We start from the raw sequence: 13877 nt of genomic DNA on the forward strand, positions 1-13877 counted from the left end.
CCCCAACACCACGCATTGGTATAATCACCAGGAGCCTCCCCCCCCCACGTGAAGCTTGAGAACCTGGTTAGCGAGAAGGTGAACATTATGTCCCCAATTCTCTACAGCTCATACCGCACCAATGCCCCGGCTGATCCTGTGGCCGCCACAACCATGGCATGGAGACGATTGTTGCAGCCCCATCCCGAACATCGCCCATAGTGTAAATGGCTACCTATCTGGCATTTTCCGGGCCTCGCCCCCACACACGATAAACTCCTAATCTGACACTGGCTTGACCTGGGATATCGAGCGCTATGTGATTTATATCCCGAAGGGAAATAGATCCACCCGCAGACATGGTGACCTGGTCACTCCTGTTCAGCTCTCGAGCGGCTACAATACTTTAGACTAAGAGCGGCAGTCCACACTATGTGGCCCTCTTCCCCCGATGAACCCCCCCGACTCACCAGAGATCTGCTAGATTTCCAATTCAGCCGGAAGGGAGGGGCATAACATCCTCGCTCTACAAGATGCTGATGGCAAAGGTGGCAGATGCACCCCAGACACCACGGGACACATGGAGCACCGAACTGGGCTTGACAATCACAGACGCCATGTGGGGCGATGTGCATACACACACGCAGGGTCTCACTCAACTCCAGATTTAGATGCATGCAATATAAACTGCTTAATCGGCTATACTACACGCCCCACGGGGTGGGGAAGTTTGCTCAGAACCAGCCCCACGCTTGCCCGAGGTGCAGATGCAGTGAAGCTAACCATACCCACATGTTTTGGTCCTGCAGGGCGTTTGTCCCGTTCTGGGAAGCAATCACCGAAGCCTTATCGGAGATAGTGGGGATCCGGGTCTGCCCGGACCCCCTTGCTATACTGTTTTGAATGTGGGAGGGAGCCGAGACGAAGAAAGTGTCCAAACTTTTGAGCACTGGGGCCATGGTAGCCAAAAAACGCATATTACAATGCTGGAAGCGGCGGCCCCACCTCCCCCTTCGAGATGTGGCTGAAAGACCTCACCTGGACTCAAATGTGTGAGGAAGACTATATCAATTCCCTCCCCATGAACTCCCGTCCCAAAAATGTGTGGTCTGATTGCAGCTATTTGAATAGTAAAGACGGCATTGTACTGCTTTCTTCTCCCATGTCGGATGCACAATCTGAACCAGAACCTTGAATGAAGTTAGGACTACTGGGCTGCTAACCCATTTTTCTTTGTCCCTGCACGCATCATGGTTTGCTAATCCCAAACATGTAACATCATTAGCTGATCTGTTGTATAACGTGCCTGCCTGCTACTGTTTCTTGACAATAAAGAAAAGTTTAAAAAGGAAAGGACAAATGCAAATCTTTCCTAGCACTCCCAAACAGGCCTTCAGGGTGGAGGAAATGATTACTGTTGTACTTTCTCTCCATTAGCACTTGATGTGAACAGAGAAAAGAGCGAAGAGAGCATTGAGGACAAGCGATGAATGCAGGGCTAGCTGTGCTGCGACTGAACATGGCCACTTAAATAGCTAGATTTGCTACACAAGTGTCAATTTGATTAGCAAATCTACAGAATAGCATAGCAAATTGCTAATTTGATGCCTTGAACACAGATGCTGAGCAGACACTTTGAGGCAAGGGATTCGCTGGGAGCGGGAGCCTCCCTGGAACAGACTTTTTGCACTTGCTAACTCCTTCTTGGTACATGGTGGGGTTTCGGCAAAGTATACCATGTCGAGGAAGAACGTACTCGCGGCACTTGTTTATGTGCCTATTCGCTGTGCACTAGCCTCAAGCGGGACAGCTTGCGGCGAACACGAGGAGCGGACATGCCCGAGCAACGGGAACATAGCTGGGCATTTGGTTATGGTTGGGGGATGTTGGAAAGTTTCTTTTGGGGAAGGCGTTGCCTGCACGTATGTCAATTGAGACTGGTAGCGTATTATTATTTTTGTTTGGGACACCTCATAAGAAGAAAGTGGAGATGGATGTGAAATGGGGTTGATTTAGCCCGGGAGCGGGAGAGAAAGGCCAATGGCTGGATCCATGCATGTCCTCACATGTAATGTGAGGGGTTTGAACACCTATATGAAAAGGACAGGGTCTACTAGTAGCTTAGGAGATGCAAAGTGGATAAAACCATGCTGCAATAAACACACCTTACTGCTGAGAAGCAAACACTGTTGGCAAGGAAATGGGGAGTGGGGGGGGGGGCAGGTCCTCAGCGTTACATAGTCGGCTTTCGCATCCAGAGTCCTAATATGGATTGCACTCTCAGTACCCTTTAAGGTAACCCATAATAAAAGAGATGATGGAAGGATGGTGGTGGGCCTTCTTGAACAGGCGGATCCATGTCTGATCAATACGTACGCCCCCCAACCATGGAGCAGCTAAGTTTTTCCAGACCCTGTACCCCAGGTTTGGCCCTTATAGGAGTAACAACATAATATGGGGAGGTGACATTGTACGCTGAACCCTTTCCTGGACAGATCAGACATGAAATATAGGTTCTACGTGATTTCGCAGACCTATTTTTGGTCGTGGTACTTTTCATCGCCGGATTTTACATCGCCAGAAACCCTGTCTTTGTTTTTTTTTTTTATTCTGGGGGGGGGGGGGTTCCCTTACTATTATAATAATACCCCAACCCCAACAAAACACCCCCCAAAATAAAAAAAACAGGATTTCTGGCGATGTAAAATCCAGCGATGAAAAGTACCACGACCAAAAATAGATCGGCGAAATGCGTGTATACCGAAATATACTAGACCGGTTCTGCCTGCTTGGACCCTGCAAACACTTTAGGACTCTTTCACTCTGGAAGATGCCTGGAGAGCTCTCCATATAGATGCCAGGCACTACTCTTACTATTCAGCACCACATGCTGAAAAACCCGGAAAAAGAGCTAGACAGTATTTTGACAGAAATTAACCAGAAACTGACGAATTACAAATCCGAGATAGAAGCTAAAAAAGTGAGGAAATTTAGACGAGAAATCTATGATTACCTAAACGAGGAAGTCTATACATGGATGGATACGTTTGGACCACCATAAAGGAGACCACAGCAAGGCAGCTTCGGAAGTGCATCTAGCTCAAAATCTGAAGCCACGGGTGAACAAGAAATACTACGGAGAGGATCAGAGAATAAAGCACGGACAGAAGACGACACTGGTGCATGCTACGACATGGACTACCTTTTTTAGGTCAAAAACTGCGTCGATGGAGTAAGTAGGATTTACTTCTCCATCTGAATTTATATTCCGACATCCCAGTATACCACACTGAATATATTTTCCCTCGAACAGGGATTGAGATGGCACCTGACATTTTACGATACTGGCCCAGAAGAGAGGCAGGCCTTCTCTCAACGTTAATGCAATGCATGGACTAGCACCAAGTTACCCTGCATTCTAGTAATTCTAACCTCCGTTTTGCAGATGCCCAAGGCATTACAGCAAAGGTAATTCGTTACCATCCAATTTATCCGCCAATGTGTATAGAATTACAAGTACACAGCACACTGATTAAGATTGTATGTTCTTTACTTCTTTTCATCAGTACGAGATACACCTCAACCCTGCAAGTATGTAAACTAATGTTGTATATGTTTAAACTTGTTGGTCACGCGGTGATATTAACAGTGTTCTGCCCAGACGACACAATAATTCCGACAAGCATTCACACAATATTGAACACCAACAAGGATAGTCACTGCCTTTTCATGAAAGGCTGAATTAAAGACATGTGGGAATTTCAACTCAATTATTTCAAAGCTAGTTTAACCTACAATTTTAAGAAGACCAGTTTAGGACTAAGGACAGAAAGTCACTGCTTTTTCATAAGCGCACATTGTCAGCACCCAGCCAACTGAGCGCCAAGGCTTGGTTTCTTGTAGTACACTTTGATCCTTGTGCCAGAGGATTTCTTTAGCCGAGAAGCTCCTTTAAAAAATGTTTAGATAATTGATCATATTGAGTAAATCATTACGAAACGGTAGTGCCCGCCGTATTCCCATATCCTGATTCGGATCTACCACAGCCCTCAAATAATTCTTAAATGACTAGCCTAGTGAAGAATGAGCTGTCAGAAGGGCTTTTTCTATACATGGAATAGAAGATCAACTCATTTTCTAGGCAGGACACTGGTCCGATTCCGCTCTCCCAGCAAAGAGAGAACCCCTTCCATTTAAAGAGATACAATGTTATAGTAGGTTTTCTAGCCTCCTTATGTAAGCATCTGGGAGTTTCAAACAGCCATGGGTTTGATGGAGCACCCTGTGGTCCGACCTGGATAAGAAAGCCTATCTGCTCGGCAAAGTCCAATGCGGTTGACTGGATTAATAGATATGCCTACAAACCCAAGTTTCGGTTTGCAAATCACCTTTGGCATCACAGGGCTTGGTGAAAAAGCCTAAGGAAAATCTTTTGACCAGTCTATCGAAAGGGAATTCCCTCTTGACCCCTGTTCTTGAAGACTGGAGGCAAAGTCTCTGCGTTTGCATTTTCTTCAGGTGCAAATGTTGCTTCGGGACCTCATAAAAACAGAAGCTGCCGAGTAGGCCTGAAACATGTTGACATCAAATGCCACTTCTTACCGGCTGTACTGATCTGATGCTCACATATAATCTCCTACAGATTCTGCATCTGTAAATTCATCCTAGTCAGTCAGCACAGTAAAACATTTTAACCAGTCAGCGCCACGCCAATGCATGCCCATGTGAAGTCAGTCCCTTGTGTATACACACAACTGCTACCCCATTTACCTTAGGCCCCTTCATCTCGCTTGTTCCTCATGGGACCTGTGTCAGCTAGGAACACGAGATTGATTTCTCAATCTATTCTATTAGGTCTCCACACAAATCCGGATTTAAAGCCGGACGTGAATGCCATCTATGTCGGCAACTGACCTGCAGTCCATTTGCCTGTGTCTTGGTAAAAAGTAAGACACTGAGCAGTGTGATGACACCACACCAATAAACAATGGGAACAGGTTGGCGCCATTATGATAGCACTAACAAGAAATCTCCCATTTAGAAGGGAACAAAATCATATTCCAGGTTTACAGGCTGATACGAAAAAGAGGTATTACGCCAGTTTCCTTACCTCTAAAAAGCCCAGCACGACTGTTCAGGCTGGCAAAAAACAAATCAAAGACTGTGTACAAAGTGCACGATAATGTTTTTCTAATAAAAGTGTATTGCAAAGTTAATTAAATCTGGGGTTAATAATTCCCAGTGGCAAACTGTGGATGAGGTTGTTCACTTGATCCCATACCTCCCATACCATACATAAAGTCCAGGACTGTCCTGCACAACTCGGAAAATCAATTTATATTTTACAGCGACTCTCTGCTCAAAAGTGAAAGCGGAGATCAGATCACACAACCCGCCAAAGATTTGCCCCCATTTTCCTTTAACAGAAGACTGCCCCTCAGACGAACAAACATTTACATTAGCTTTATATACTAAGTCCCCTCCCTTATTACCTCGCCCCCCCCCCAAAAGTCTTCTTCAACTACGATGAACGTCCCAGATGGTTCCAGATTTTCCTCTGGCAGGACCAGTTGTCAATCAATCAAGTTAGGCCTTACTACCAAAACATTAAAAAGGAGACTATATTTCAGAACCTAGAAAGGAAAAAATGTGTCTGGAGCTCTTGACAATTACACGTGGAACTCTGGTGAGGATTCCATTGATCAACCTAGCTTAGGACCCACTATATATGAATCCATTACACTCCACAAGTGTCATATTGGCCTCCAGGATGAACTTCAATCCAGCTTGGGTCATAAGGCTGTTAATCATCAACCCTTACAGGTAAACACCACACCAACAGCATTAGCTACCATGTCTCTCCCCATTTTCCCATTCGGCATAACACTTGGCACAAGTTTGCATCGTGGTCAAGAGAACCAGTAAATGCAGGCCTCGTGGGAATTGTTTCATGCATGTCCTTCCAACCATATACATGTGTTAAACAAGAATGCCTTGATCTTTGAAAGAGAGTAGGACAGGCTTAAAGAAGGCTGCACAAACTAGCAAGTAGGTTTCCAACGCTGAAACAGGCACAGTCAGTGTGAGGGAATCATAAAAAAAAAGCTCAAAAGAACCTGCTACACGTTGCACACACTAAACGGAACACAACTGAGCACTCACTTATTCAACTTGCAGGCAATCAATCCACAGGTGGACTCAGGAAATATGACGGCAAATACATGCATTGACTGCCAACGTGATCATACTGGTGCAGATGGTAACATGCGTTCCACCACTTATTCAAAATAGAACACCACAAGGTAAAATAATAAAAAAACGTAGGAATCTGTGAAAACAACTATTTCAGACTGGTGTTTCCTCCCTGGTTGGTCTATGAAGCCTTGTTAGCGGTCTTCAACAGCTCAGACACAGTACATTATCCATTTGGCATTTATAGTTTTAAAAAGACTTACCTCTCTGGCCACTGCTCTTTTAGGCTCTACTACCCGCCCATCAATTGAATGAGGCCTAGCAGTCATGGCTGCATCAACTTCATCCATCGATGAGAAAGTAACAAATCCAAATCCCCTTGATCGCTTGCTTCCGGGATCCCGCATAACCTACAAAAGCATGACATTTAATGTTGGTGTTAAAATAAGGCTAATGCATCATTTTACTGCTGTATATTAAAACTGCAATCTCAACATATATAAATCCAATCTGCCATGGTTAAATACACAATTACAATATTTATAGCCGAATCGCATGGCAGTGCAGATTAAATTCAGCGACAGGATTTCAGCAACAAAGCATTTACATAATTCACTTGTAGATTAACAATGGTGTTCACCTTAAGTAAGGATCCCCGCCACCAGAAATTATATAAACCCATCTACTGCTACTGGATGTTCACATTCTTTTTATTTTATGGAATGCTAGTGACATGGGCAAGGTTGCCACAGACGTTAACAAATGCCTTCAGCTCTGCAAAAGAGAACCCATCACTGCAGCAACAAAGTGGAGCAATGCAAAATAAAAATCACAGAAAATGTATGCAGTATACAGCATAAACAAAAGAACACTGCAACAAAATCTCAAAAATGACCTTTGACGATATAGGACAAAGTGCCTTCACAGTAGAATAGAAATTATACTCTTTCTCTGACAGCATATAAACAGTTACGCAATTCAATTCCATACAAAGTCTCGGGCAGAATTGGTAGTTTATCGGGATAAAGTTCAACGAGGGCAAACCGAGGCTCTGCCACATTTTCACAGTCCAGCCGTTCACATAGGTTCACGCATTAAATTACAGATGCGAATGTCTGTACTATAGAAATGTGGGAGAGCCTCTAGGTTGGCCCCCAACGAACTCCATCCATATATAGTACAATTCCATCCTACATAGTATGCAATCCTTCTCTCTGATGCTGGAATGGAGGTTTCACCCACTAAGTGTCACCCCCTCCTATTACATGCAGTTACCTGCATGCTCCTACAACTACCAGTCAGTCCCGTTCCCCATGCCCCGATTCCATTATCTCACAATCTTCTCTATACCCCTTTCTGTAGAACATGTTGGACCTTATAGCAAACTACTTTTTTTTGAGTAATGAAAGGACGATTTTTTTCACTAAGTGAAGACCTTTCCTCCAACCAAGGGAACGTAGGGAGGCCGAAGCCCCAAAAGTTTAGAATGGTTTGCCATGTGGAGCCAGTGGACCGTTTTTGTTTTCTATGTTTAGCTTGTAATATTGGTAGACAAGATGAATCCCCGATGTGGATTATAATGCTGGTAAGAAAGCGTTACTTACACCAAAGTATCGTTTTACAGCACTGGCATCATTCATAGACTTTCTTGCTATTGAATATTTCAGTCGTAATGCTAGGAATCCTGGTATATTAACAAAGCAATTTAAATGTACATTAACAAAAAAACCACACTTCAGTGTTCCATCAACTTCATTTTGGGCCCTCAGCGAATTGGCAGTCACCCCCCCCCCCTTACCACTGCACCAGAGGCCATCTGTCAATTCCGAAAAGGCACGTTTAGCATTTGTTAAGATGGATTTCTAGGATCTGGCCTGGATAGATTTTAGGGGGGCACCCTAGTTATTAGTGAACAGGGAACAGAGAGGTTAGCCAAAACCAAATCGGGAGGAGTCAAGGCTATTCTCAAGAGTGTGAGAGTGGGGTCAGAGGACCTCAATGAGTCCACACAGTATAATGCTTGTCTAAATTGAATTATTGTGTACTTATAAAAATTGTTTATTCTAGGCCTTTTGTGCACACTACAAAGAAACGGGTGATATTATCCCACAATACTCCATAAAACATGTTTTTTTAAAAAAAGATACAGTCACTGTAGGATCATAAAAGCATTCAAATGACTGACTTATTCAACACAAGAAACAAGTAAAATAATGCAGTAAATGATGGAACCTGTTCACAAGTGAATTCCCTAACAAGCAGTCCAATCGCAAAGAAGAATGGGGCCCTGTGTCCACAAGCAAAGCTTTTCACCAGAATGAGTCCTTCCAGTAAAGTTATAATTTACTGTTTAGGTGAGGGAATAAAATACTCAAGTTTAATAAGGTAAGTAAATAATAGATCTATTTGTATTTCAGGAGTTACTACCCAGGCTCGACAACCAAAAGGCAGTGGAATGGAAGGTTAGGAGATACATGTTCCCAATGTTATCCTATAGTTACCCAACTCCTCCCGCTGGACACTGATTTTCCCAGATGACTTTGTCCGTCTGTTGGGTTAAAAGCACTGGCAATTGGATTTCCGCTGTTGGTTCCAGCGAGCGGTGCCCAGGAGCGGCGGGTGCAAGGATTCTTCTGGTCTGATCCACATGCAACCCCTGGTGATGAAGATATGCAAGATTTACCAATGCAGGGCTTTTCAGCACACTTCACAGGACAGGGGAAGGCGATTTGCAGCGACAGTCCCCAGTCACTGTCGCAGCAGCTTCTCTAGGACAGTATCCCTTGATGCTGGAATTAGGAGGGAAGTAAGCTGGCGATCACTAAAATTCCAGGTGCAATCGTGGAATGGGGGCGTTCTGTCAAGGTAGACCACGAGAGCTGATCAGTCCACCGGGTGGGTCCAGGGTCACTTCCGAAAGCTCATGGCAGCTGGATCATCGAGAAGGCACTGAGACTAGTTGGCCCCACTGTTCTTCTATGAGGGATTCTTGGCTCCAACGCTAATCTGAAGAAATTTATGCAGGAGTCCGCTTATCCACAAATCAAGACTGGAAGCAAGTCCAAGATCATCCTTGGTAAGGATCTGCATCATTCAAAACAGCCAGTAGTTGTCCAATCAGGGACAACTATTGGGTTGACTCATGCCCCACACCTAGACTCTCTGGCACCACAAATGTGGAGTGGGACTAGCCAGTCCCACCCCCTTTCTGTGCGACACAAACATCACTAGCCTCGAAAGCAGCAGCTTTCCCAGGTAAGTGCATGACCTTATAAGGGATTTCCTGAAAACTGGCTTCAGTAGGTCTGGAGTCTATGCATGAGTTTCACCAACAGTGGTCAAGATTAGCCCACTGCTGGGGTTGGGCTGAGTTTCTACGCTCACCTAAGTTTTTCCGTAAGTCCTGCAGCCATTCCCCACAGATCCTGCAAGAAACCAAGTATCCTGAATAGCCGTGAAGACTTCAGAAGACCCATGAGCTGATCCTGAGAAGGCCTGCCAACCAACTTTTGCTGAGTCCCAGTGGAGGCCTGTCTGGCTAGTAATCTTAGAAGACCTTCTTCAGTGCTTCGACGCATAGCAGCGGTGGAACAACCATGCTCGACTTCTGACAACTCAAGCTGGAGCCTTCGTAAGTGCCCCGGGACCATCCTGTGGACTGAACAGCTCCAGTTTGGGCTATCGTGGTAGAAGAGTCATCGTTCCGTATTTAATCGTTCCGTATTTCAGCTTGGAACTCGAGGGGTTGTCGGCTTGTCCTGCAAAAGGTCGGCGTCCTAGCATTGACAGCGCCCAAGATGGAGGACCGACTTCGGCTGTGACATCTGTGTACCCTGATGTCGCCGTGCATCATTGACCGCCCTTGTAAGCGGCCTTCCCGCATTTGGTCGACTGCATTGTTCATCCGGAAGAAGCTCCACCAAGCTCCTGTGCCCGACAGGAACTCTTCTTGCACCAGTGAACAGAAACAAACGCAGGAAAACATCAGGCGACCTGCCAAGTCTGGATAAAAATCAAGAGTATGGGTGGAAAGTTGTAGCAATATTCAACTGCCCCTCTATCTCCACCCTTTAAAAGTTTGCTAACATTTACAGCTGTTTGGCTTAGATAACACCTGTTGCTGAAGGTCCTCCAAAAGCTATGAACAGTAAGCTATGAACAGTCTTATCAGTATACATCTTCTGACTTTAACCAATTTCACATGCACAGGCCCCTCTACCTGATGTTTTCTCCCATCTCCTAAACTCTTGGAAAACATTGTGAACTTGGCACAAGGCCCCATAAAGCGTAGGGTTGGACTTTCTAAGTGAGGATTGTTATTCATGTGGATTCACAGTACAAATACCAATTACTTCCCTGCCAGGTGTTGTGGGGGTGAATTGATTATTTGGCATCAAGTACTGTGATTGTATGTATGTATTCTGCCATTAGTGCTGTGTGATAACATTACCTGTTCTTATTCATTTTCATATTGTGTTTTTGGCCATAAATCTAGTACTTTTATAACTTATTGTCTAAATATCATCCCGGATTACTTGCTGGGTCTCATTGTAGACCACACTCGCTCACTCCTGGAACTTAGCCTTGGCCACTCTCCATGCTACCCTAATTGGTTTGGTAAAAACTACCAAAGTCGTCCCCTGTTCACTATGATTAGGTTGGCCATCTACCCGTCTGCCCACCACGCTAAAGTGTAGAAAACCTGTCCAACACTGGTCATTAGATATTGGTTACCCCTACTGTCTAAACGGTTGCTGTCTATGGATGGAAGCCTAAAGGTTAGAGCAATATCCTTATTTATCCCTCTGGCCGGGAATATTTTTTTTTTAAAGCGCCTCGAGCTGACACGTCTTCAGGTTTCAAAACAAGGGTTTATAGTTCAAGGGTGCCAATTTCAGACACTATGGTCTGGACTCTCCCTCAGCCGCTCCAGTTCTCCCTTTTCCCTCATCTTGCTAATTCCTCTATTAGGAAACATTTTCTTGTTGCAACTTTCCCCTCCAATTTCCAACGGAACCCCAATCTTTTTGCTTTGTTTATAGTCCGGTCCTGACTTTTTGAAGGGAACGTAAAGCCTTCAGCTTCGCTGCCCTTGCCTTTTGGTCACTTTATGGGGAAACTCAGTCGTTCAGACAATCAGTATGGGAAACTTAGGTTTCCATTTTAAATGTGTATTTTTTGTATTGCACACAGAATCTGACTATGCAGTGAAATAGGGATACTTTAGCATCACTGTAGCTTTATACCCAGAGGATTTCTGGTTACTTTTATATGTGCCCAAACACAAGCATGTAGCAGCAGTTTACAGTTTTTTGCATTATTTTTCGTGTGGACATTTTACCACATCTGGCTATTGTCCTAAAATGTCCATGCCACAATATTTTCACTTGTTCTTTAGCTATATTGTAGTTTGGCCTTCCTGCTCTCTGGTCAGGAAAGTTGTGATTAAAGGTCATGCAATTGCCAGGGAAAGCTAAGGCCTAGTTAGACTTTGTGTGTGGCCCAGGAAGGGTGCAAATCAGCTACTGGGGCGGATGTGAAACTGGCTGTTTGAATGGTGCCTCTCCTTACCATTTGTGGGCTTGGACTTGCTTCCAGCTTGGATCTGAATGAATATATATGAGTTGATAAAGAGTGTGCGAGTGTGAGTGTGCCCCCCTCCCTCCATAGACACCCTCGTTCACCGCTGCTCACTCAGTCACTCCAATAGGTACTAGAAAGAGGCAAAATTTGGAAAAGTGTCTCAAGCAAAATGTTCGATGTGTTGGTTATTCCTTTAAAATGTATTACTACTGTATACAGTTCAAAAGTGTTTATTAAACCATTTTAAAGGAAATTTAAAAAAGTGTATATTCTTTTATCACACCACTCCAAATATGGGAAATGGCAAGGTTACAGGAGATCACAATATTTCTTCGACATTTTCTTAAACGTGCTGAAGCCATAAAGTGAATGAAACATGCCGCACAAAAAACACTGGGAAAAGCTCCATCTGATGCAAAGCAAAAATAAATATGAACAAGTTACTTACCTGTAACTATTGTTCACTTTCACTTACACTGTCTTTCTCCTATAAACCAATCAATGAGCTCTGGGTCACACTGTTCCCAGCCAATGACTCCCCTCGCCCTAAGCCCCTCCCGTGGCAGCCATCTTCAGATTTGGCAGCATGTAAAGTGACAGTATGACCAAGAAGAGCTGCCGAGGGGCAGAAGGGAGGGTTTGCATGTGAATCCACGCCAGACCCATGCTGGAAAACAACAATTACAGGTAAGTAACGTGTTCCTTCTCCATCATGGGGTCTGACATAGATTGTGCATGAATAAAGAATACATAGCAGTACATCATTACACAACACCAGGAGGTGGCGGGGCTCAACAGAAAGAATTACTCTTTGCACCAAGGCTCACCTTCAAGCAAACAGGTTGCGTAGCACTGCTTTGACGACCCAGGAATCCTTTCTGGAATCCCTGTCGACACAGTAGAATCTTGTAAAGATGTGCCTAGATCTCCACGTAGCAGCCCTGCAAATCTCCAGCAGTGGCACACCAGACAGGAATGCTGTTGTTGCAGCAACCACTCTGGTGGAATGAGCGCTCGGAAGGTCGGGCAGCGGTCGGTTTGCCAACCGGTGACAGTGAGTGATACAGCTGGAGAGCCACCTGGAAATGGAAACCTTGGACAAAGATTTCTCATGGTTCACAGGATCAAAGTTCACGAATAGTTGAGACATCTTCCGGAAACTCTGTGCGCGCCACGTAGAACTTCAGAACATGCACCACATCCAGCAGGTGTAAAGTCATTTCAGCCGGCGACTAATGTTTCAGAAAGAACACAGGCAACAGTAAAGGCTCGTTAAGGTGGAATTCCGATGGAACCTTAGGCATGAAGGAGGGGTACGTCCGCCACACAGCCCTCGTGTCATTAAGTCAAATAAGGCTGCTTGCAGGACATGGCGGATCTCACCTACCCTCCTGGCAGGAAGTGATGGCCACAAGAAAAGCAGTTTTCCACGAAAGGAACTAGAGGGGCCAGATGCAAAGGCTCGAAGGCCCCCCCCCCCATGAGCCTGGTCAGTACCACGTTGGAGGTCCCACGCCGGGAAAGGCGCATTCACCGGTGGGAACCATCGGAGTAGTCCTTTCAGGAAAGCCTTGACTAGACTGTGACTAATGAGAAGACCGTTCCGGATACCTAGTGTAGCGGGAGATTGCCGCCAGATGCCCTTTGAGAGAGGCGTATGCCAGCCCTCCCTTCGCCAAGGACAACAAGTACGGAAATATCTGCAGGGCCATGACCCTCGGGGTTGATCTTATGCGCCGGCACCACGTTGTGAAACATTTTCACTGTGCCTGTAGCACTTAAGAGTTGAGAAGGCGCGTCCACCAATCCACGAGCAGCAGACAGAGGGCACACAGAGCAAACCAGCTGATGCTGAGCGCAAGGAGCTTTTCTTGGATGGTAGCGAGAAAATTTAGACCGAAGGTATTCTACCCCCTGATCGTGAAGTGCCCGGTGGATAATACAAAGTGCCCGAAACTCAATGCATTGAGCCACTGGGAGCCAGTGCAGGGAGCGCAAAACTGGTGTGATATGGGCTTCATAAAGTGGACCTCCCGCCACCCGAGCTACAAGACTCTGAAGGTGCTGGAACCGTTGGACTATGCCCATGGATTGAGCCAAATAAAGGGCATTACAATAGTCCA

General features: G+C 45.3%; 1 protein-coding gene across 3 annotated transcripts in view; it reads right to left on the reverse strand.

Annotated features, from left to right (window-relative positions):
* HNRNPA2B1 (heterogeneous nuclear ribonucleoprotein A2/B1) overlaps positions 1-13877 on the reverse strand; it is a 594776-nt gene that overhangs the window by 560233 nt on the left and 20666 nt on the right. For all 3 annotated transcript variants that reach the window (XM_069648208.1, XM_069648207.1, XM_069648209.1), the window contains exon 3: positions 6435-6581. In XM_069648208.1, coding sequence (XP_069504309.1) covers positions 6435-6581 — 147 coding nt within the window. The remainder of the gene's footprint in view (positions 1-6434; positions 6582-13877) is intronic.

This window comes from Ambystoma mexicanum, chromosome 2q (assembly GCF_040938575.1).
Source record: "Ambystoma mexicanum isolate Mex_15411 chromosome 2q, UKY_AmexF1_1, whole genome shotgun sequence".
Taxonomy (NCBI): domain Eukaryota; kingdom Metazoa; phylum Chordata; class Amphibia; order Caudata; family Ambystomatidae; genus Ambystoma; species Ambystoma mexicanum.